General features: G+C 46.6%; 1 protein-coding gene across 2 annotated transcripts in view; it reads right to left on the bottom strand.

The window, feature by feature from the left end:
* Nucleotides 1-26013, bottom strand: part of MAMLD1 (mastermind like domain containing 1) — an 83336-nt gene that overhangs the window by 29673 nt on the left and 27650 nt on the right. Inside the window, exons 2-3 of one of the 2 annotated variants that reach the window (XM_035891990.1) lie at nucleotides 2304-3573; nucleotides 1882-2090 (exon numbers count right to left, since the gene is read on the bottom strand). In XM_035891990.1, coding sequence (XP_035747883.1) covers nucleotides 1882-2090; nucleotides 2304-3573 — 1479 coding nt within the window. Of the gene's footprint in view, nucleotides 1-1881; nucleotides 3574-26013 lie in introns of both variants that reach the window. The other variant, XM_035891989.1, reaches the window with a different exon arrangement.

The raw sequence follows: 26013 nt of genomic DNA, 5'->3' as shown, positions 1-26013 counted from the left end.
TGATGTAGGGGGTTCAGAGGTGTAAGACAAAAATGCAAAGCAAGGGGAAACTAGAGCTCAGGAAACCTCAGGAATCCAACAGGGACGTGGCAATTCCCCGCATCCAGCAGGGGAACCAGGAAAAAAACCTAAAAATGCTTAACATTTACGGACATACGATCAAAAGCAATCATGTTACTGCAGTGAACAACTTACCAGCCATCGTCCCAGGTGCAGTAAAACACCGTGAATGCACTCTTCACCCACACTGCCGCCACAGTAAAATGTCTGATGGGCAGTAATTCATGAAGCTGCAGCAACTTACTCACTTTCAATCAGTATGTCCAGCTGTACGCCGAGATCCCAAGCCAGCAAGCCCCCTCTACTTTGTGTTTCATTTGGGTCCCACTGAACACAAACTTGGGGGTCCTCAAGTGCTTAACGCAACGTAATGGCTTCAGGCCTTTATTAAATTAGGGGGCTTATTTTGACAACCCTTTAAAGTGAACTATATATGCCACATTGTGACATGCTATATATTTGGATAAGCCAATTCGGCAAGTCACCAGCCCTCCCCAGCTGTCTGTTTTGAGCTGCTGTTACCAAAGCGAGGGCATCTGGAGCACGCACAGCTTGGAAAAGAGGTGGTCCTGAAGCGGCACAGTGGAAATGCACCTCACTGAGTGACCCCAGAGAAGCTGACATTTAGTAACTGACCCCTTATTTCTCATTGCTATCACGGGGCAAGGCTACACCACGTCACCTACACTGAAGAAATCCACCTAAGAACCAGTAACTTAGCAGGGAGGAAGAGCAAAGCCACCCAGGCTCTGGGGTGTAGTCCCCCTCCAAGCCCCATGCTCTCAAGGGGATTCCAGCCGAGCTTCAGGGATCAGCCTGTGGTTTGCTGGGCGAGGAGTGCTTCAATCCTTCACGAGGAGCTGGTGGAGCGCCTGCGTGCACAGCTGAAGAGCTTGAAGGATTCTGCTTCCAAAGCCTTGGTTCAGCCTGGCAAGGTACTTGGCTTTGGGGGTGAGGTTCAGCCTGTTCCCTACTACTCTTCCTCCCAAAACGATAGCTGTTTATTCCTCACACCCAGGCTGCTCTCAGACCAAGTCCCCAAGCCTGCCCTTGCTCCCAAGTCCCCGTTCCCAGTAAATCTCCCTTATCTGGGGTGGTAGCAGATAGTGCTTCGCACTGCTCCTTCAGTCTCTGGAAGAAGGTTGCTGGGGAGAAATCAGGGCCCTGTCTCACTCCTGCCAGCTGCATTTCTGCATTTACCAGCTCCGCTGGTATTGCAGATCAACAAGGGGTGGGGAATGGCCCTCATCCAAAGCAGGGCATTGCTCCTGGCAAATGCTGGTAACAGGTATTTCAGGTCTGCCTCTTCGTACTGTTTGACCTCCTGTCCATGAAGGAGTCGTATTTTAACTTCACTTCTCACCCCACCTGATCTTTTCTAGCCTCAGAAGCATAGCACAAAGATGAATTTGCTGAAGGGCAGTAAGGAAAAAAAGTACATTCCCACTAAAAAGATGATGGGAAACATGTTATGGGAACATCTCTACAGCTTACAGTACAAGCTAAATAAGAATACCACCTATACATGTAAAAATCGCTTATTTTAGTGGTATGAAACCTGTTTTGCCTAATAGCATAAAATTGTCCACTGGGCTAGAAGAGACAGTGCATGGTGGGATTGCAGTACATTTCAATGGAAGAAATAAATAAAGTTACTCCTGGTAACACCATGATGTCATTACTGCCTTGTCCTTGCAAACCCTGTGCACGCCCCAGAAGCTTAGCGATGTCGCATTTGAAACACAAAGGAAAGTAAGAGTAAGAAAATACATGACTCAGTATTTTCACATAGGCCGTATAAGAGAGAAGAGACGTTCTCACCTGTCTGCTTTGAGACGGCAATGTGGCAGGCTGCACGTGTCTCTGCATCCGATGGGGCTGGATCAGCTGCCGAAACTGCTGCTGGAGAAACTGGCTGTTGTTAGCCTGCGGGGACTGCTGCGCGGCCGGCGGCGGCTGCTGGAGATAGTGAATGAGGGACTGCTGCCCTTGTCCTGCTGTCAGAGGTGACAGCTTCTGCGGAGCCGACTCTGAGGCAAAGTGAGACAGTGGTTTGGTGTTACTGAAAGAGAACTGGTCTTGGCTAACAGGGCTCTCATTCACCAGACCTGGCTGTAAGCTACTGGATGGCTGCTGCATAATTATGTTCATGTTTTTGGACTGGTTTGTAGTCATTGATTTAAAAAGCGAGCTCTGCATACTTGTGGGGTTGCTGGTGGGAGTGATGTTAGAGATTAATGTACCTTGAGGACTGAAGGGCTGCTGATGCAGAGCTGGGCTCGACAGCTTTTCTGGCCTGTATGGCGGAGAAGGTCCGGTATTTGTGGAGGCCATGCTGGCAACCAAGTTGTTCTGAGGACTTTTAATGTTGTTCGCTGGTAAGCTGCCTGCTGTCAGGGCGGGCAGCATGGAGCTCTGCGGGCTGAAGGGCTGCTGGTTCAGAGCCGGGCTGGAGAGCTTCTCAGAGCCGTAAGGAGGAGAGGGGCCACTGGATGGGGTGCTGCTGGAAGTCATGCTTGAAAGCAGAGTGTTTTGGGGACTCTGAATGTTGTTTCCTGGTAAATTATTAGCAGGCATGCCAGACACCATAACGTTTTGGGGACTGAAAGGTTGATGGTGTGGGGATGATCCTGCCCTGTAAGGTGGAGAGAGACCAGGAGGAGACATAGTTGGCCAGCTGGGAGCCTGTACTTGTTGCTTAGTAGTAGACACCTGCTTGCTAGCTGCCAGCTGCTTTAGCTGCTGAGCGTGCCAGTTGGAGCCAGGTATGTTGGGTAGGGGCACTGGAAGCATAGGTGGTGGCTGGTTCTTGCTCTGAGCTGCTGTAGAGATGGGGGATGCAGCAGCTTTGTTTGAGGGAGGAACTTGGAAGTTAGCTCCAGCAGATGATGGTCTCATCTGAGGAGATCCTCCACTGGTTGGATTGCAGCCTGGAGAAAAATCTTTGTTAGCAACATGGTTCTCCAAGTGGGAATTCTGCGGGGAGGACTTTGGAGTGGTGCTTATGTTTGGTTGAGAATGACTCAGCCCAAGCGGCTCTTCAGCCTTGCTGCACAAAATCTTCTCCAGATCCAGGTCGTTGGGAGAAGGATCGGGCATTTTTGTCAGCTCTTCCAATAGATCTTGCAGCTCTTGGTCCACAGACTGCAAGCTGTTTCCTTTCTCATCATAGTGGACAATGTTGTTGTTTTGCCCTCCTATTGACCCCTTCTGATTTATTTCCGTGTTGGGTGGCACTGAAAAAGGGGAACCAATGCCACCACCATTCATGTGACTGTTCTCGAGGAGCACCGAATGACCCGCGACTCCCAGGGAAGAAGTACTGTGACTGGTGGAGAACGGAGAGCTTTGCATTTCTGGACACGCCACGTTGGGATTGGCACCTTGGCCCATGGCAAGGTTTACGTCATCAAGACAAAGTCTTTTACTGTCATTTGGGAAAATGACATCAGGCACGCCACCGGAGGCAGGAGAGCTATCGTCTTCCAGTTTTCTTTTAATGGATCCCTGTAACTGGGAAGATAAAAAAGGAAGAAGGAAGGATCCGTTATTGACCGTACTCTAACATGCTCTGAAGCTCCATGCTGTAACACTGGCTTGGAGATAAAGAAAATTAAATCATACAATTAAAAAGCCAACCTCGTGAGACAAATTCAATCAGGATTTAAGTGGGTGCAACTTCACCGAAATCAGAAGAGCTACAGTCAGACAAAGGCTAAATCTCACATGTTAGCCTTAAAACAGATGTTAAAGCTACAAAATACTGTCTGTCATGTGAACTGTAATAGAAGTTTTTTAAATAGTTTCTGGTACCAGTTCAATTAAGACATTATACTCCCTGAATAACAAACATGCCAACATTTTTATGGTAACATTTTTTAGGTCTAAACAATGGCAGATCTGAATGAAACCCTGGACTGAATTCAGTGACCTTCTGCCAGTGACTCAGATGAAATTCAGACCTGAGACAACTAAATTGTTTTACATTCTTTATAGGCAGAACATCTGAAATAACTGGCATACTTTCTAAACAAACCAAACCAAAACAAATTCTCAACTATCTATCTAAACAGACTTTCAAGCTTCCTAATCACAGATGTTTTAGATTTCAGAAACCAGTAAATAAGTCTAAGGCAGTATGGGCTTTGTTCTTTTGAAGGATTGCGACTCATTCATAAAAACGGAAGTGTTTTCGAAATACAATTATATAAATATCTTGACCTGCAAGAAATGGTAGAGCTGTAAATCCACAAATCTCAAGGAAGAAACCCTGCCTTACACATGTAAAGAAAGTGAAACCGAAAACAGTGCTTCTAGTACTAACGCAGCGTAATACGGCAATCTTTTCCAAATAGAATAATCTGGCTTTCGATTTTAACAAGCATGACCTGTATGTCATAGGATTAATCAGACATTAACATTGCTGCTTCAAGTTAAGGGAAATAAGCATCATGTCCGTGTTTATCAACTGAGGGAGGCAGCATTTAGAAAAGTCTCTCATCAGCAGCGGGAAAACCATAGAAAGTCACCGTTGCTCCAAGCCGGCTCGCAGCGAAGCCTCTCCCGGCCCTGGCCTGCAGCGGCAAGCGCTGCCAGTCAGCCGGGACCATGAAAAATAATGAAAAACAGCATAAAAAATAATTCGCATCTCGTAACAGCTCGCATCGCCAGAAAAGCCCTACCATCTAAGCCCAGTGTAACCAGATCCACTCAAGGGCTGTGGTGGGTATGACTAACTTCTAATTTTTACACTAATCATTCAGCACATCACAGTTTTGCCCAAGAGTCACTATGTGACAGCCGGCAACTCTCAGACAACGGTGTCACCGGACGATCACCGTAGGGTGCACGAGGCTGCAGGGCACGAGGTGGGCACACCTTGTGCGGCTCCTTCTGCAATGGGCACGTGAAGGTCACTGAGCAAATGGCCAATGACCACCCCTAAATTCAGCCTACGTTCACGTGATGGACCACAAACGTGCATTCCTCTGACCTGGGAAGATGGGAGAGCTGCCCGGTGGCTCACTCAGCTGGACTCACACCAGCACTCTCTCATCGCGTCTTTCTAAACTGGTGGGCAGAGGGAAGATTGCAGATTTGTGCCGACAGTTGCTTAGGCTACAGATGCAGTTCAGGATTAGTATCAGACATTGCCGTGCCAGTATCCAGCTTACCCAGACTTTTGGAGGAAAGTGAGAGGACGCAAGTTAATTGTACGTGATCATCATGGCAGATGGAAAAGCAGGTCTGCGTACTACGGAGAGCTGCTGATCAAGGTTTATGAGGAGTTCGCCAACCCTCCACCAACAGACTCAGCCGTTTTGGATGGCGTTGTGGCAAAGAGACGTTTTTACACAGCTGTTTTCCCCTTACCCTCTAAGAGTTATCCCTTACTAGAGCAATGGGTGCTTCTGTCCCGTAACCCCCAGTTGCATTGCTTTAGCATGGGTTGCACTCAAAAACCGCTGCAAGTGAGAGCCGATGCCAAACGAGGAGAGCTGCTTTCAGTGCGCCGTTCGCTGTTACCCGCCAGCCCTCTCGCGTCAGCCGTGCTACGCGTGGCGTGAAGCGCTGCTCTGCAGTGACCACCTTCACTGAAGCATTGGCGGTTTGATTATTCCTCTGGGCTGAGGAGGCCAAAATTTGCTTAGCTTTAGGAAATGGAACAAGGCCTAAGCCTTCTCCCAAGTGTTGTTCTAATGATGGATGAAATTGTTTTCCTTCATTTTCTTGGCTAAAACTAAGCCAGAGTTGCATGTCCCAACAGATGTTGCCCCGCGTAGGCTGAAACATGTTGGTAGAGCATAACTTCATATATTTAAACCCAGACATGTATAGAGAATCTTTACAGGGGCTTCACACATCCAAAGTAAACACAGTGTGTTCCCAAGTTGCACCCTGGGAACCTTCAGGCAGGAAGTGGTGGGGGATCTCCCATACTTGGCCAGTTGACATGCTGGCACGCGCGTCCTTGCCAGCACTTCTTTTGCCATAGGACATTCCTAGGCTCTGAGTTACTGGGGAAAAATTTGGGCTCTCTAAACACTTTGAGAAAATAGTTTTTTAACTGTTGCACTGGGGAGTAAATGTGATGGGAAAACAGAACTCCATTTCCCCAAGACTATTACTGGATATAAACAGAGAAAATAAGGCCAGAGCTTTCAGATGGCATGGGCATTCCAAAACCGGAACAGGATTTTTAAATAGGATGCTCTTGCTTAGCCCTCGTGAGAAGCCTGGCTGTAAGAGAGGCAGTGAAATGAGCTGCATGTTACGTTGTCTTGAAAAGCAAGACTCCTATTTCCCAGGTGAATATTTGCACAAGGACCATAAAATCCAGAAGCCCAATTTCCCCCAGCGCAGGCAGGGATAACTCCACAGTTTAACTCCACAGCAACAATTTTCAAATTGCCTTTTTTTTTTTTTTTAGTAGCAATTTTCAAATTGCTTTTGCTTAAGATAGATTTGACTACAACCCCAAATTTGAGAGAGAAAGATACCATCCTTAAAGCAACCAACCAAACCATAGAATAATTTTGGTGAGAAGGGAGGTTTGGGTATCATCAGCCCTCTGCTGCCAGTACAACCCAAATGAAGACATGGAGGACAGTATTTCACCAGGCACGTAAGTATGAAGTATCAACTGCAGAAATCCCTTCTTGGGCTGGGCAGGCTAGCTGAGAGGTTTGCTCCAGCAATCCCCACTGAGCAGCTGTGGTTCTTACCCCTGTGCTCTGTGCTGCTGCCGTCCGTGAGGAGCCAGCATTTTCCCCCCCAGTTCCCAGCAACTGCTCTCCATGAACGTGCTGCTGTGGCAGCCCTGGCCAGTGCAGGGGACAGTAATGAAGCTTTGTATTGGAGGGACGCTGGCTGGCTCGGACATGCCAAGAACAACGGTGGCAGGAGATCATCACCCAGGCACTACGACTTTCAGGACGAGGAGCTCCTGACCTGAGTCATTCAAGAAGCTGCTTGTTGCAGATAATTTAGTTGGTACCCTCAGATGTCTCAAGACCTTCTCTTTAAAACATGTCTATCCTTTTCTAGACTCTTCCCTTACTAAAAACATTTTTACTGCCTCTTTCCTTCGTCTGGCCCTGGATTCCCCAGGAAGGGGCTGATTTATTCCAACTCCTTCTCCCCTTCTTCAAGAGGGCTTATGCTATTTGACAAAATCAACAGAAATAAGAAGAGCACCAAATCATGTTCTTCCCCTTCCTCTGCTGATTAGTATATTGGGCAGCTCTGTTTCAAATTGAACACCTGACAAGAGAATAGAAATATTTTAAAATATAAACACGCACACACTTAAGCTGACTGGAGGTTGTCTATGGCTAAGAATGGGAAAGCTTCGTTTGTCTGTGCAAGCAAGGACAAAGCAGACAAGCAACAAATGGGCTCTTGTGACCTTGTCAAAATTCATTAAACTGCATTAGCACGCACAGGCTAACTTCTCTTTGAGAGTACCTGGGAAGCAAAGGCAGGCCCTCTGATTTGGGGAATATCTCATTCTGAGGTCTCCACCATCGCAGGTTTGCTTTTAGAAGTGAGAGTGCTGTGATCCTGCACTGCCATCCTCTCAAATCCAACCTGCTGTCTTTCTGGGAACGGCCCAAGTTACAAACGAGTAGCGCTGCTAGCTCACGATGGCGGGATAGCAAGGATAAATAATAGCTGGTTACCCTGCTCCGTCCAAGGAAGCTCTACAGCTGTGGTTACAAGCATCCAATTTGTCACACGCTACCTCTTTGCACAGAACCCATTCCCTACGCGTGGGCAGAGCGCTCCGTGGGCTTCTCTTGTGCAAGGAAGAACAGGCAGACTGGGCAAGCGAAACGAGCTCCTGGCTGCACCCTCTCCTCTACTGAGCTCTCTGAAGTTGCCCGCTCGGGTGACTTTTGGCGTCGGGCACTTTCCAAACTCAGGAGGTGGTGCTGGCCTTGCATAACTTACTATTTCTCAACGAAGCGGGAAAGGAAGGCTGGAAGTGGCAAAAACTGAACCAGAGATATCAAATTGTTAATAAACACTGTGGCAGTTCCATTGGATTTTAATAACCAACCAAACGGGCGTCGCTGGACTGGCTCCCTGCCTTGCTGTCACTCAGTCTTCCTCCCTTCTTGAATACATCAGCCGTCCCCAGTTGCCACCCCAGCTCTCCACGTCAGCCAGGCTGCCCCACGGCCCTGCTGCCAGCCCCTGTTAATTCTCCACCTGTCACTTGCGCCTTCGCCTGCGCGGTATCGGGGAGGAAAGAGCTGCCGCGGCCCCTTGGGAGACCCTCGTTTCTCCAGCCTTGCAACGATCCCCCTTCCGCCAGAAAGAAGCCAAATCTAACCAGAGGTTCCTATCTAGGTCAACGTAATGCAGAAATGAGGCAGAGGAAAAACGTTAGGCGAGGTATTCCTGGCTTCTGCAGCCTGTCAGAGATTCGAGCCTTGATTTACACCAACCGCAGGGTGCTGATTATTGATCTGCAACCACCCCACCCCACTCATTGCCATCGAGAGACCCAACCTACAGCAGCAATTCCCACACCTACGTGGCTTCTTCAGCCGAGAACCGAGCCCGATGGGACGCTGCCATTTTGAACCGATGTCTGTAGAGGCTGTGCCACATTCTCCTTCGGCAGCTTGTCCACCTCCCCATCTCCAGCACGCACCGTCATTGCTGGAGGCTCTCTTGATTCAGTAGCTTGAAATCTATGGGTCCATGACTGGGATACGCAGAGTGGGGGTCAGATAACCTTCTTTCACTGGCAGCCTCAGGACCCTTGCAACTCTTGGGAAGTCCCAGGTGTTGGCTTTTACGTTTGTCTGAGGCAAAGAAAGAAATGAGGGTAAAAGGAGATGGGGTAGGTGGGGAAAAATTCAGGCTCACCACAGGTACTGGGATTTGCTAGTGTTGTGGCAGCTTTGCTCAAAGCCTTTCAGAGCAAGACACTGGTGCCTCAGAAACCTGGGGAATCCAGCTCACCAGCAGGCTGCTAAGATCTGGCATATCTGAGTTATTCTGACAGAGAGAGCACATTTCATTTTTGGTGGAAGAGCTGAGCAACGCAGCAGCCCGAGACACGTAGAAGTCTTTTTTTTCCAGTATTTTTTCAAGCTATATTGCAAACTGGTTTTTCCCTCTGCACAGTACAAAACCTAAGTCTAAGGTTTGCTCAACTGAGCTGACCAGAGAATCTATCATTCTCTGTCTCCTTCAAACACTAGACACTGCCAAAACTGGAAGTATGTATTTGCCAGAGGCAAACTGTTTGCAGCATTCAGCGATCAAGACTTCAGTCTCTGTGGCTTCAACAAGCTTCAGCGAGAGCTATCTGCCCATCAGCCCAAAATGTTTCTATCTGTTCTGACAAAAACAGTCATGTAATGAGAAAATGAAACTGGCAATTTTCCATATAAAAAAAGAAAACTTCACAAATTTTTCTCCCGTGCCTTAAATACACCATTTGGAAAGGCTCGTGCTCTCTTATCGCTCATTTATCCACACTCGAGGTGGATTTTAACATCCTACGAATCTTTGAGGGCAGTTAATGAAAAAGAGGTGAGTGTCTGAAGTCTGGGAAGTGGACCTGATATAACATTATCTCTTGAATGGCAGCAGTTCCTTGCAGCCCTGCTCGAACTGCATCAGACGTGCTGCTTTCGGTAGCAGGCTGGCTTGCACATGAGCAGCAAACCCCAAATGCTCATGGGCAAAGATCCCATTTAACTACAGCAGAACCTGGCACTGCATTAAGCGCATTTAGCACATCTGCAAGTTTCCATTTGTGCATGCTGGCTGCAGTTTGGCAACAGAAGCTCACATTATATACCTGAATCCAAGAAAAAAATGCCTCCTGCTGACCAGTGAGTAGCCGGAGCAGTCCATGACTGTGAGGAACACAAGCTGTGCTTTATCAAAGTCACATCTCGGGCTACAAGGAGAACTCAAGGAGGCTCAAGCAATTAAAACTACCATTCACTTTCTCCATACTCAGATTAAACACAAGCTAAAATCGCATTCTTCCCACTGCTTTAGGCTGTTCGACCCTTCTGATTTCAAGCCATTTCAGCATGGATGGACATAAAGTTGTCATTTCACATTGTCAGGGAAGAGATCACGTTGCGATTCCCAGCTACCAGAGACGTGTTTTGCTATGCTTAAAAATAGCAATACCTCAGGAGGACCGGTGCAAAGTCTGCTTTGGGGTCTGTTGGGTATTTGTAGGCTGGAAAGGTGGCAGATTCGGTTGTAATGAGGTGTGGTAGTGGAGAAAGGATTATGAACAGGGAAAATTCATGGGGTGGATTTCCTTCTATTCATGACACTCATGGAAATAGGCAACTGGAAGGGAGGAGGTAGGAAGAGGAACTGGGGATGTAAGCAGTCATTTTAACCATGAAGGGACACTGGTTATTCACTAGCTTGTATGCATTAAGTGGATTATTTTTCCCTGGAACTGCAGCTTCTCCCAATTTATAATTTACAGTGGCAATATGAAACCTGCCATCTTTAAAACAAGCGCATTAACATAGATTGGAAGGCGCTACTTAGGCTATGCACATGTAAAACGCCTGCTAAACACTGCCGCTACACTTGTAGAATTTGATCTCCCACCAGCACAGCAACCATCAGTGGACTTGATGGGAGCATGCCGCCATCCCTTGCCCCGTTACTGTCACCACTCATTGCCAGCCTCTCCACTTACCCCCTCAGTACATCAGGAACCTCAAGCTGTGTTAAAACAGAAAGGAGAAAGCAAGGTGTGTGCTTTCCCGTAATAAAAGTGGCAGCGCTCCCTGTTCTGAGTGCAAAAATACAGGAATCTCCCCGTTCCCTTGCTGCAGTAGCTCCTGTTTGGGGCTCCTGTTTGACTGCTGAACATATATGAACTTTTAACCGGTGACTACCGCCGACCTGGCACTTTCTTTCCCCTGTGTGGCCTTCTTCCCGAAGCCACCACGCAGCATCGGAAGTAATCCTGGCTGCAAATACTCAGAACTGCATCGCTTTGCTGGTAAGCACAAAGATCCAAAACATCATGACGATACCAAACCAGAAAGATGCGCTCTTACAATAAGCCTAAACCACAGAAACTAACAGGAAATTCAACCTGGACTACCAAGAGCCTAAGGTATTAGCTTATTTTTTTTTTCTGAATCTTAACCAAAAAGTAAAGGGAAGGAAATACTACAATGATCATTTTCTCGTACCGATCTGTGTGAAGGCAGTTACCCTCATAACGACAGCAATGTCTGATGTGCATCCTGCTTTGAACTGGAACACCTTACAGGCTGCACAGCAGCACGTTTGCGAACAAGGTTTTTCTGTTTACCCTTATGTAAAATTACACCGATGTCCATGTGAAGGTATCAATGTAGGGTCAGTTCCAAGGAGGAAAAAAAAACTATAGCCAAGAATATACCTATTTTGCCATCCCACACAAGCCAGCCACATGCAAGAGACCAACTAACATTCACTGTAAGGAAAAAAGAAAAAAAAAAAACCAAACTAGTAGCTTTGCTCCTTTTCAGGGTCAGACAGAATTGGAAAAAAAAACTATAGCCAAGAATATACCTATTTTGCCATCCCACACAAGCCAGCCACATGCAAGAGACCAACTAACATTCACTGTAAGGAAAAAAGAAAAAAAAAAAAACCAAACTAGTAGCTTTGCTCCTTTTCAGGTCAGACAGAATTACCAGTCTCAGTTAGAAGGCACCAACAGAGATCTGCCCTATCAAAACAAATGTTTGGAGCCTTCCCATCTTGTCTTTCCTTAGCAATTCATCTGCTTTCGGTATTAATGGCACTGTTAAAATGGAAATTTTTTCCAGGAGAAAAATTGCTGTTGACAAATGGATCTGGGGGAACAGAGCTACTGCTTGCTCCCGTGTTGTACTGCTAGCAGGAGATCTCTGTACAGATGCCTCTTAATTAGTCATCTGAAGACTTACAGCAATCACGTCACGCATATTGTTTGGCTGTAACTTCCACATTCCATTTAATGACAAGTGTTATTAGCTAGACAGCTGAAGACAGAACAAGTTCTCTGCCTCTCGGTTCTTAAGCTGTAGTACAAGAGCATTTCTTTCCTATCTGGCTGTAAATCAAGATCAATCTTAGACTCAACGCCTTTCCATCAGTATTACCTCATCTTACCTCAGTTTTAATACCAGCAGTATTGTTTTATATCTTTTTTTATAGTCCATTAATTTCAAAGTCCTATGGAACACTTTGCAGTAATTTTGTAGACTACATTAATTTTCTCATGGCGATAGCTAGGCTGGAGAATTGCAGATCCTCTCCACTGAGCAAAAAGTGATGGTTTTGCTACTTGGGTCTACCGGGATTTGAGATACTTTTCTCTCTTCTTTTTCAGCCCCTAACACTCGCAAAGTTATGCAATGACCACAAGTTAACAGGAGCTAAGCATAAGAAACAGGCTGTTTATGTTCCTAAATGATGAGATAAGTTTACCATTTACTAGATAACCAGATAAAACCGAGTCTGACACTTCTTTTCTGCTGCATATTGCATTATTTTTCAAAATCCCGCAAGACTTACTCCTACGGTTTTATCAAACTACGGGTTCCATTTTGTCAAAAGGTATGGCTGGGGAATTAAGAGCCTGGAGGCAAAGCCTTCAATTAGGTCAAACCCGGGGCCAAAAAGCTCTCAAATTCCCAGAACAATAAGAAACAATGGGATTTCAGCCTGGGGGGGAAAAAAAAGGCATTTTTGTTTCAACAGCTGAAGTACTCACACTTACTCCCCCAAAGAGTAATAGCTCCAACCCCACCCTCACAGCCGCACCAGATCGCTTACACCGTGATGGCCACCGGCTTGCTTTCTGTATGGGAGAGCAATACATTGCTGCACCCAGAGCCCTTCCCCAGGCTTGGCGGGGCACAAAACGTTTAAAGTTTCTCCGTTTGAAGTTTCTCCTAAGCGGTATCAGAAACCAGAGCACAACTCTGGGAAGGATGGAACGAATGGGCAAGGAAAGGAAATGTCCTGAGAGGCTCCTCTCCAACCCATTCACCCGGGGCTTTTGTTAGCCTCTGGGACCTTCCTCTGCCTTTCAAAAAATGAAACAATAACCAGGATATTGATTAATGCAGAACCATAAGAACAAGCCTCACTTAAGAGTAAAAAGATCATGAATCTAGTGAGTCTCTCACTGAACCTGGGGGTCGAGAAAAGTCTTTATACAGCCAGAGCAGAAATGTTTTGTAAAGCAGAAGAGTCCGGTAGTGGATATTTCATTTGGTTCTGATAAAATGCTGGAGCATGTCCAGAGAAGGGCAACAAAGCTGGAGCCCAAGGCTGATGGGGAGGAGCGGAGGGACCTGGGGGTGTTCAGCCTGGAGCAGAGGAGGCTGAGGGGAGCCCTTGTTGCTCCCTACAACTGCCTGACAGGAGGGGGGAGCCAGAGGGGGGTCGGGCTCTGCTCCCAGGTAACGGGTGTTAGGATGAGGGGAAATGGCCTCAAGTTGTGCCAGGGCAGGTTTAGGTTGGACATTAGGAAAAATTTCTTCCCCAAAAGGGCTGTCAGGCACTGGAAGGGGCTGCCCAGGGAAGTGGTCAAGTCCCCATCCCTGGAGGGATTTAAAAGCCAGGCAGAGGAGGTGCTTAGGGACAGGTTTAGTGGTGGGATGGCAGGGTTAGGGGAATGTTTGGACTTGATGATCTTAAAGGTCTTTTCCAACCTAAACGATTCTCTGATTCTATGATCCTACCACTTCTGGCTTCACCTACGCAGCAACTCCACTATTCTCAGCATGCATTAACTGGAATAGGAACACGGGTCATTGGCAGCAGGTTATTTGTACGCTTCCTTCCTCCTGGGCCAGCAAGATGACCGCACCAGCACGCAGCTCTGGTTTTTAACCAGAGAACCTCTCAACTTGCTATAGATACCAGTTCCCCTCCGTCCTAGAAGCAATGTTAATCACACATTCATCACTGCAAATTGACAACATAAATGCTGACTTGTGCAAACAGTGTTAGAGAAAATGGTGTTCTTGCTGCAGAAGTAAATTACACAGCCTTTAAAGCTTTCTACACTTCTCAGTTTTATGTAAACTCTAATTTCTGAGCCTTTGTTCTGCCTTTAAAGGTCACACAGTTGAAAGCTATGAAGCATGGCATGTGTTCCCACTGATATTAAAATACTGTTTACTAAATCATGCATATAAATGTAAAGAAGAAACTGTTTGCAACCTACTGTGTTAATAAGAGATGATTTATCAGACAACACAGTTCCAAGTATCAACATGTGGAATGTAAACATCTGATCGTAATCATGCAATGTAATTTTTTTTGTTGTTTTTTGAAGTAAAGTCTCCGCATCGCCACGCAATCACCCCAACTTCTGATGACACCGTATTTGACTGATTGAACTCTTAATCTTGCCAATGCTTAACTTCAGGAATACAAGCGGTCTTTTTAGATTCGAGCATATGATTGCACATTTGCAAGATCAGGATTTCATTTGCATATTCAAATTGCAAAACTGCATCTTCCCTTTGTCTGTGCAAGGCCAACTATAGCGCTCCAAATGCTAAACAACCACCGTAGAGTCGGACAGTATTTTTAGCATCTCTATGGTGCACTTCTATCTTTAGCTGCTGCGTTCACAAACAATCCCACAGGACACTGCATAGCTAACATTGCTCGGGCTCTTCACCACATTCAATTTTTCTCCCAAAACATGGTGAAAGCAGCCTATACAACCGGCCAGTTCAGGACCTGCCAAAGTTTCCTTAGATGCAGGGTCTCGAGCAGAGCAGAACTATATCCAAGTGCTAAAATGTTAAAACGTTTGAGCATTCTGCTCTGGGGTGGGGATGGAGGTTGCCGTGACTTCCTCCAGGGAACACACAGCTCCACATTCCGCGTTTGCACTGTATAGATAAATCAAGGAGGACAGGGAAGGATTTCTGCATGTTGTTTCCTAGCAGGATATGCCCATGGGTTCATGGCAAATTTCTGGTCAAAGCTTAACCCTGCAAGAGAAGTTAATAATTGAACTTGCCAAATCATCACAATTTCTAAATCCAACTGCGTCTTGTTTTTACAAAGAGGCATATTAAACCAGTGAGCCATTTTATTAGACTCATGCTCATGTAACAAAAACATGTGTTAGCTCTTGAGTGCCAAGTATCATCCTGGAGGGTTACCAATCCCTGTTACAGAGTTTTGTAGCCAGACTGCAGTTATCTGTCATAACAGAGGAGGTAGTTTTGAATACACAGAATGAAGCACGCTGCTCGGTTCGGGAACACTTTATGTGGTCCTGGTCTCTTTGTGAAACTCTAGGAAGGAGATGGAGTGCAGGGTGAAAAAAAGAGCTTGAACCTTACTGCTGCCTGTGGCGGGACTGTCTCAGGGAAGCCTCCTGGATGGCTGGGGCATGGCCCCACGCTTGCTCCTTCATTCCCTGGAGGAACTGCTGAAAATGGCTGCAGCCCCGCCAGTTCCAACATGCAACTAGAGCAGCTGAGTCGAGTCAGAGTGCATAGGAAATGTTTTTTAGACTCATCTGCATGAGGCGTTTCAAAACTACAGGTTTACCACAAAGAGAGAAAAAACTCATCATGGGAATAGCGGTATTAATCAGATGATTGACCTTTGAAGCTTCACATCTGAAATGCTTTCCATAGCAAGGTGGAGCTGCATATGGAGACAATAGCCTCCAATATCTTGATTTACAGAGGAAATACTGATGGAATCCCATATATCCTGTTAATGGTGAAGGGAATTATGTAAAGGAACTTTTTTTTTTCATTAAGTGCCTTAGCTGAGTTTTGCAGATGAGCCTAGACGCTTGGCTCCAATTTAATTTCAAGGGGACAAGATAACCTGAAGACCCTTAGGAAACCTTAGACCTTGTGAGTGCTTCACAAATGGGCTCCTCATTTCCCCATTTACACTTACCCTCTCTCCCATTACCACACGCTATCAAACACTCTGGTGTTCAGATTCTTTAAATGATAACGGGACTTTCCAAACAAACTGTGTTCATTAGCTTCCTCTACCCTACCAGAGGTGTGGCTGGGAGTTGTGAGAACCGGGGAAACAGCATCAGGGCTGGGGGGGTGTCCCTTGGCAGCCTCCCTGGCCGCACCAGAGCAAGGCTGAGACACACCGGAGGCAGCAGCACATACTGTGCACTAGGTCTGCACTGCACATCTGCGGTTTTTCCTCTTTTTTTTTTTTTTTTTTTTGATCAGAGTTATTTTTTCCTTTTAGGCATAGCACATGGTCAATCAAGACTATCACAGTTATTCATTCGAAGTGTTCGCATTATGTAACATGAGCATCAGGTTGAGGAGAAAAGAAAAAAAAAAGCAAAACCGCAAGTACTTTGTTTTGTCTGAGCCCTTTCTTACCAGGACTTAATTTTTAAATGAGTAGAGGCTTCCCCTCCACCCAGGATGTGAGGTTGACATCCTGGGGTATGGCCCTCATCCTACTAAGGGCTCCTCGACTGAAAACCGTGGGTTGCAAGACTTGGCGTTTACTAAGAAGTCATGATATTACAGGAAGACTCACTGCATACTTTCGAACATCAACAGTAAATTACCCTTCCATTTTCTAATACAGACACGCTGTCTGGAGTTCAGCAAACACATTCTTGAAAGGTCAGAACACTTAAACTGTATGTACCTAGCTTAGGATGAAAAAATCTGTTGTTGTCTTTTAGTTATGACATTTCAGTTTACCCACAAGAATTACGCTACTTCCCCTAAAAGTTTTCAAGCCCAAGAACGTGCTTTTCTCCCAGTGTCGGAAAGTGAAGGCAAAACTCTTTTTCTGTATTGACTTATCACGGCCATCACCGAATCCAGCAATTTGTCAAGAACAGAGCCATTCCTCCCCAAAGGGTTTCAGCTGCCAGCAGACGCGGGCATGGGGAAGCCCTGTCCGCCTTCAAGGAGAAGGGGCTGGAGGAACCAAACTTGCCCAGACAGCAGCCGATGGCGAGCTGCTGCCCAGGCGAGCCACACACAACCATGGGCACCAAGCTTTGCAAACCTGAAGGAACTATAAAATCTCTTAAAATACCGAGCTGGAGGGTGGGTAACTCTTCATTTTTTCTGAAAGAATGGGAGGAACTTCCTCTTTCAGTTACAGTTACACGGTCTAGTGAGGATATAACTGCTGTAACGATCAGGAAACGACTGTCATGTGGGATGGCACGACAGCGTCACTGGGCAGCTGCGAGGACCTTGTAAACTGGGGACAACAGTTTGGATTTGCTGGAAGTGCTCTGATCTGTCACTAAACACAGTGCTGTGTCCGCCTTCAAGTTCCAGGGCATTAAGGTAATCGAAGGAGCACCAGTTTAACCCTAGCCCAAAGAGGTGAGGTTAACTTCATTTCAATAGAGCTGCCTGAGGTCCCTTCATCACTTCAGACCATATTCCTTCCCTGGGGCTCAGACACCCCAAAGCCAAGGCTGCACTGATTAATGCACTCTGGGACTAATTAGCGTGGGTGAGCACCATGTTAATGCGCCCCCACCGCACTGGGCCACACTGGGACCTCAGCAGGACATTGCGTGTGCCGTGCCCAGGTAGCCTCAGCAATCTCAAGCGGAATTGCACTGAGGGAAACTCCCCTTAGCTTACTCAGTGCTGGCGAACAGGGCCGTCTCAGGCAAGGTGAGATGACTGTTCTCAGTATTACGAAATGACAGCCCCCCAGGTGGAAGCTGCTGAACTCCAGCTGAGGAGCACGGGCTGACTGCAAATGCAATGGAGATTGAAACAGGTTAGCCACAGAAAAGTGGTGGAGGGTAACTTTTATTTGTATTGGCACAGAGGCTGTCAGGTACTGCTGTGAAGAGGGAGCACAACTTCTTCAAACGAACTAACCTGAGCTTACCACGGCTGCAACCCCTCACTCCATCCTTACCGCTATGCAAAGCTCCTGCCAGCGCAGCTGTGGTCCTTGACAGTATTTCCAGCATGCATCATGAACATTGATATGCATTTCACAAGTCTCCCATTCCCAGGTTCCTGACGGAGAGCCAACTTCTCCTCTGAACCACATTTTCAGTAGAGTCCCTCCTATTGCCCACCATGCCACGGGTACCACACCGTGCCATGGCACGTACCCAGCCCAGCATGCCTCATCCCACCGCTTCGGTTGCTTTGGGGGAAGAGAGCTCCAGTTCTTCAAAACCCCTATTTTCCATGGAAGTTGCTTGCGAGGTCTGCGAAGAAACAGTACCTGGTTTCCTGTACTTCCGTCACCAGATTCGCCAGACGTGATATAGGAAACAGGCAGGAAACGTCAGCCTTACGTGTCACAGCAATTCTTCCCCTTCCCTCCATGCCACGTCCGAGCAGCACACCAAGACTTGACCCTGCACTTTTTAGTGCAGCCTTTCTTACATCAACATTTGAGTCAGATCTAGAGCCAAAACCAAATAAAAAGCCAAAGATACTGCCTGATTTTTTAGTGAAAAAGGCTGACACCCTGTTTCATACCTGTTTGTACTCAAATCTAAAACAAACTGCTCATTTTTAACTGCATGAATTTTGTAAGATCAACAAAAATTTAAAAACTCAACCTATTTTTTACTCCTTCTGGTACCACTGTGAAGGCTGTTAAAGAACTGATATTCCCGGAGCTCTGTACAGACGTGAGAGGTGCTGATGCACAAAAAAGGTGTCCTATGATGAAGCACATGAGTTAGGTTTCAGCTGTTATATTTCTCCCTCTGCCTTTTACAGTCATCTTAATTTTGCTTCCATTAAACATCGAAGGCAGAAAACCAATGAAGACCTAGTCCTTTTGCGCAATCATTTGGACAACGGATATATAATGGTACTTTTCTGACCTGGCAGCGTTTTATATTCAGTTTATCCAGGTATAAATGACAGCATGGGGAGTAAGGAAGTAGAATCAGATACAGCATGTGTTTCTCTAAGAAAACTACCCATTTTTTCCTCTTAAACACTTTAAATTGAAACACAGTTTTCCTCTTTTGTTTCTCCATTAATTATATATGAACAGGGAAAGATAAATGTCCAGTGTATCTTTAATGGAAAAATACACCACAATTTATCAGTCCTCCAACAAAAAAAAATATCCTTATTACTGGATTAGTCCTTTGTTTTTATAATAGCTGTCTTACCTTTTCATAGTTTCTATTTACTGCCAAGAAAACATGCCTTATTGTAACGCTGGAGAATCTATAGGTCCTAATTGATCACCCAGATCTTTCCAGATCACGCCATTGGTACTGCTGATCATTTTTGAAAAATCAGCTCTGTTTCATAGTTGGCCACGACCAATTAAGAATTAACTCACAATACTGAACCCAGTTTTAACCACCTTCTGTTAGCACACAAGACACCAAAAATAAGGCACGGGAGAAATGGGGTGACATTGGGGTAGACTTTTGATGTGAGGAGGTTTCTTCTTCAGCAGCACATGGCATGTTCCCTTGCCATGGCATTTCCCGATTTTTGCAAGACAAATCTGTTCTGGAACAAGATGAACGCTAAGTCAGAAGCGTCAATGTGAGTAACTCCCTGCACATAACCTTTGCTCATTTACGATACAGCCTTTCTAATGTAGAACATGAAACCAAACTGCCGGGAAGGAGCTTGCCGGGTTGCCTGCAAGCACAGCGGCAAGGCCCGATTCCCCAACCCAGCGCCGAAAATGCGATTCCCTGCCAGAACCACAGCGCGAGCCGCTCAGCCTCCGTGTCACCACCTTTGCTCACCAAGCGGTTGCGCAAGACGAGGTGTTACTCGTCAGTAAGAACCTCCCGGTTCCAGAGTGGCATGGGTGCCGGGTGCCCAGCGGGACGGGGCTCTGCCGGGAGGGTGCCTCTGGCAGCTCTTGCACAACAGCTCTGCAAACCATCAGCTCATCGGGACTGCCTGTTTAATTATGCCAAAATAGAGCTGCAACGGGATTCCTAGACAGCTCTCGCATTGCCACTGTCTGGATCTCTCATTGCCACATCTTAGTGGTCGAACTTTTTTTTTCCCCCCCAAAAAATGTGTAGAAGCTCATAGATTGAATGGGAGGGAAGGAGAATTAACCTCATCTGCATTTCGTTTACTTCCTAATGGTTTGCGCTTAACTCTAAGGGTAATCCAAGAACAAGGAGTAATTTTTGTTATCCCTTAAAAATGTGTTTATCTCCATAGGAGAAAGCAGCAGACGCCTTCGCCAGTAGGCAATGTCTTCCTGGCTTCTGAAGCACACAGCTGTCAAACAACTAAACACTTTTAATAGAAACCTGGCCCATTAACGAGCTGCACCATCAGTCAGTCACGTGAGAACAGCAAAGCACCCCAGGAAGAGCCGCTGTCTTTGCATGCTGAACAAAAAGCTATTTACAGTAAGAGAAATAATGCAGCCCCTAATGCTTCTTTGCCTCCCTCTACACCACATTGTAGCACAACTTTCCCTTGGCTCCTGATACAACTTTAAAGCAGCCAAACTTGCCTTTTTCTAGGCTCACTTGTTCCTGGGTGCTGCTCTGGCAGATGTCCCTCCAGGGCCCGTTTTGCCACATTCCCGTGCCCACTGCAGATCTCCTCAGGTCCAGGCTCTCCACTGCCTCAGGCAAACACATTTCTGTTTGGGTACCTCAGTGCTCGTCAGTGGTATTTTTAAAAATAAAAGCAAACTTGGTCTTTTCCTCTCTTAAATCTGTCTTTGTGATAGTCTATATGCAGAATTCCGTTTTATAACCTGGGCTGCTGAAACAACCAGAAACTTTTCAGCTGATGCCAGTGGGCATTTCGCTGCAGATCTGCTTAGTTACCCCCCTCGAGAAGGAAACGATTGCCGCATCTTTTGTAACGATACCTGGTGCTTCTTCTTGCTTTCTGTGTACCTGCACATCTAAAGAGGTTTTATTATTTCTGCACTCACCATATTTGACGTTTTTGAACCCCCCCCATGTGCAATACAAAGAACTGCACTCCACGGAGGAGAAAGTCGGTGTCTAACACAAACATTTATAATTCCAAAGCTTTAGACAACAATCGAGAGAAACCTAGCATCAACCGCAGTGCAAGCTGTGCTGCACGATTCAGAGGGGGCCCTGAAGGTGCAATTTGCATTTAATGTTTTTGGTGTTAGCTCAAGCTCTAGGTGAAACAGAAACCCCCTCATTAGACAGGGGGAATAAACGGAAGGTGAAGTCTGCAGCACTCCTACTCGGTGCGGGGAGAACCACGCTCACTTGACAGGCAAGGGGATGCTACACCCTGCGATACAGATTTGATTTCTGCAATTTCATGTTCATCAAGGAATTCCTAGTAACAGTAAATCTGCATGCAACGCTTTCCTCAGATCTTTTGCCTTCCACATACAGGACAGCTGCGTTCCAGCCAAAGCACTGGGCTATAGAAATGGGCTGCTCTGATTTATAACTGAGGCGTTTGAAACCAGGCAATCTAATAATCGGCTTGATAGTCCACAACGTCTGCACTCAGCAAAATTTTAAAAATGCAAAATATTGACAAGATCAGACAAATACATAATGAGGGAGTTATTAAAATGCAAATTGCCTGCCTTCTGGTGTTGCTGTGGTGCACGGCATGGGACCCCAGAGCCCGCATCGAGCTCCAGCCCCCCTCTGACTCTGTGCTGGTTATGAGGGCGGAGGGAAATGGGGCTGGGGAAAGTGGATGGGCAGAGCTATCACAGGCCAGCCTGATGGGCCCCCACATCACGGGGGCCCCCAAAGAGAGACAGAGGCTGCGTGGCAACGGGAGGCATTGCCCTGTGCATGGAACAGGAGGCCCTGCAGACACTGGACCGCAGACCTTCCCGGGATTTCACAGCGTCCCTGGACGCAGAGGGAAGCCCAACAACAGCAGTTCAGGGCCAGGTCTTTTTTTGAGAAAATAGCCAGAAGTGGAAACTTTTCGCATGTTGGTGAAACTTGACATCAAAATTCATGAAAGGCACAGCTTTAAGTTTTAACTTAAAAAAACCCCAAAGTCCAAAGAAAGGATGTGCTGGACATTCTCTCTTATCCAACCTGCTCGAGGATGTTTGGACCAGGCTTTCAGAAGAGAAAGCCTAGTGCCCTGATCCAGTTTGAGAAGTCCTAGCTAGAAGGTGAAAGAGGGTATCATTACAAGCCATGTAATTCCCTCCTTTCTCATCTCTGCCCCCAACTTTTTCTTCTCATTTAAATAGCCTTATAATCCTGTGGACTGTCTAGTATACGTTTATTATTTCACCTTGCAGACACATTCTTGTAAGTCTGAGGGCTGCATATGCGTCTGGATGTCTATAATAGAACAAGTAAAATAATACCATTCCCAGCTGTGGGCTGGATGATCTAAGCCCCCACCAGGAGAAAACTTTGATGGATATTATAATTTTATGCAATACATTTCAATCACGTTAATATTGATGTAACAATCTCTAAAAACTATGCCAATATAGACGGTGACACCCAATTAACAGGCAAATACTACGGGGGAGGTTAAATGCTAATTTTGTGTTGGCATTTAGCCTAAGAACTTCATTATGCCACCTTCTATTTTAAACTGTAGCCATCCCACCTTGTGCTGCGCTGCCATCCGTTCTGAGTCAGTCTTACGTGAATCACACTAAATCCTTGTGAGACAGACAGGGTCACAGCCGTGCGGTGCCAGATACCTGCCCAAACCCAGAAGAAAAGATGGTCCCTTCCCCCACGGGCTTGCAGGAACTCTGAAGCTCAGCTCTGTCAAGACCTGGAAGGGAAATCTAGTGCCGGGCGTTAAAGTGATGGATCAGACAGACGGGTGTAGCTACTCGGTGCTCCTGAAAATGCATCAAGAGGAAGAGGACACTGCAGCGATGCAACCCCCCTTTTCGGTGTCTGGTTCAGAGCGTCCAGCGTGGAGCCAGGCAGTCAGAAAGTTGCGGAGCCTCCCTGGCCGTTAGCAAGCAGCACTGATACAAAGCCAGTTCTTTATCTCACCTTTCAGATAAACAAAATCCAAACTAGATGGAGCTTAAGACACACAGATAACAGCAAAGGTACAGAAACAAATTGAAAAATAGCACAGCGTACACAAAGCTACAGCCAGGACTGTGGTAAAGCTGTATTGAATTTGCAGAGAAATTAGATGCCTCGTTAACTGTGGATAGATGCACAACTGCCCAAATTTAAACTTCCTCCTTTCCCCAGCTCACAACAGTCATTACAAATCATGCAGCTGAATGAAAGCTGAAAAAGCGCTTGCAGCGTGGCAATTTTGCTGCGGTGAGTCCAATAATAAATGAGGGAAGAGGGGTGGCAGCACTGATAATCTTTATATCAAAAACACATTTTCTGCAAAGCAACCTACTATTGTTCGTATGTAAAATACATCATGCTGCTAGGAGGGAATGAACTGTCCTGCATTTTATAGATAGTCCTTTTATTACAGATTCCCCCGATCGTGGCTCAGAAAACAAACGTTTCTTGCATCCTTTCTTTTTAATAAATGCACAAGACACACAACATGGCTGGATTATGTTACGCTGCTCTAGACAGTGGTTTAAAATGCAGTGTTGGAGGGATATTTCTACTCTCACATAAATTATTAACAATAGTTAAGGAATGAAAGCAGAGCAAAGCTTCATCTGTCCAACTGAAGTCAGCCCCTGAAACACACTGAGCATCATCCCCCCCTGTTCCCAAGCCAAATGGGCTGGAGGCAGCATGGTACCCAGGAGCCCTGGTCCCTGCGGTACCTCCTCCTGCTCTTCCCATCGTTCGTCCTGAAGCAATTAAAAAATCCTGAAAGCTTCTTGGCAAGCCAATTTTTTTCTCTTCTCTCACTCCCTCCGAAGCCACAGCAGCTAGGTGGGGTTTAGTTTTGTAAGTGCTGGGTCTATTTTTCCCAAAACTAAAAATGTTTGGATAGATGTGAGCAGCCTTGACCATGTGCAGGAAAATCCAGTCCATTGCTTATCAGACGATTTGGCTTCACACCAAGAGTAACACACTGCTATAAAGGGCCAACACAGTGTGAAAAAGGAGCTGTTCTACTAGAATACACTCCGTTAATTCTGGTTGAACTGACATTCTCCTAGGACAACGGCTCAAAACGCTTTTAGACCATTGTACTAAGCGTGGCGGGGAACGGAGCAGCAGGCTGGCTTCTCTCTGATGTCAGTAAACAAGAAGCAGGTCCTCCCCCCCCCAAAAAAAAAAAACCCCCAAAACTCTTGAAAATCCAATGTGGGACAAACTCTCATCTTTCACCAATGTAGTATGTCAGGTTTTAAACAAAAATCCCCACCACCACCATCTCAAGAAAAAAAATACACACTGAAAAGTCAAAAATTCCAGCCTCGCTACACTTACTGTAATCGTCCTTTATAAGAAGAGCCCTCTAGTTATGTGAAATGACATTACCTCCCGGCCCCCGGCTCCCCAGGCCGCGCGCAGGAAGGAAGCAGCCACACATCGCTTTAAGAGCCGTTTCCTCTCTGCTCTATTAATTTCGGAGATTAAGCAAGCCCCTCCTTTGTGGCATAACAGAGCGAGATAGAGCCATTGTGTTGGCCGGGAGTCCCGCTCGCTGTTTTTCTACCTTTGAGCGGAGCGGGGCGGGGGGGATAGGCCTTAGCACTTTATTCTCAGATGAAAAGCCAGAGAACTTCTAGCAGCCCTCAGCCCCCCTTCTCTTGCACTGTGATTTCAGCACGTCAGGAGCCAGCAGCTCCGCTCCTCTCCCCCTCCACGGACGAGGATTCCAGTGTCTCACTGACATGGTTCAGGATGGGAGAAAAACCCAGCCAAATCAGATGACGAATTCTCTTTTCAAGGGTCCTGAATCAACAGGACTCAATCAGGATTTTTTGCCTGCTCACACACATTCCACCTTCCTGTCGTGTCCCCCCCCACACACAGTGTTGAAGCTGAGGCACTAAATTTACCATCATTTTTTTCCTTTTCTTTTTTTTAAAAAAATTTATACATCCTTTTTGCTCATTTGCCTTCACAGGACAAAATCCCTCCAGCTCGTACCCAATGCCTGATGACCTTCAATAACGCAGAGGCCACCACCTCTCCGTTTCAAAGACTATCGACGCATCTTAGATGGGAGCCTGGGATCACACAGGCTACCGAAGTGACCACCAGCCAACCAGAGCCTCAGCCATTCCTGAAGGTTTTTTAAAGGGAGAGAAACAAGAGAAGATTCAGCCAATGCAAGTCGGGATCCCGCCTCCGAGCCTGGGCTTTTGAATTTCCTTTTAAAGCTCACACAGATGATTTATCCTCGACTTTGCAGTTTTCTTTCCAGACTGTTAAGCAAACGAGGTTGGAAACACAGGACCTTTTTGGAGTCAACTGCCATAGGAAATACCGCTTTGCGGGGGCGCACCGAGCGGCAGGATCCTTGAGACTAGTTCGCATTTTTTACAGCATGTAAAGACGGCCGTTACTTAACAGAAACTCCATCAGCAGTGAACGGATTTCTTTAGGGGGAGGAGGAGAAAAGATAACACACACCCTGAGCTTCTGAGCATCAGGAGCATCAGGAGACAGTGCGATCTCCTGGCTGGAGCGGGAGCGCAGGAGCCAGAACACTGCTCCTACTGTACCTCCCCTCACCACACAGAGTCAGGAACACAAAACCCATGCAGATAAAACAATTTGCCTATTCAGCAGCTTTCTTTTCATGAGACCAGCTGCAAACTTCAGAAAGAAAAGAAAAGGAGAAAGGAGTTGTCCAGACAAAGGCCCGATTCTCTGCAAGAGGAGGGCACGCACACCAGAAAACACGGTCACGGTGGTTTGGGCACGGCGCTGGCAAGCTACTCTGCCGTAGTTGCAGCAATCTGCTCCGCAGGCTCCACTTCAGGCTTCGGGACCCCGCAGTAATACAGTGGGAGGGAGCTGCAGCTCCTGCGCCTTCAGCGCCGCCAGCCTGGATGTGTTTCAGGCCAATGCTGCAGCTGGGTGGTTGCGATCTCCGC

This window comes from Egretta garzetta, unplaced genomic scaffold, assembly GCF_000687185.1.
Source record: "Egretta garzetta isolate BGI_Z169 unplaced genomic scaffold, ASM68718v1 scaffold53, whole genome shotgun sequence".
In the NCBI taxonomy this organism is placed as follows: domain Eukaryota; kingdom Metazoa; phylum Chordata; class Aves; order Pelecaniformes; family Ardeidae; genus Egretta; species Egretta garzetta.
This window is presented reverse-complemented; position numbering and strand designations above follow the sequence as displayed.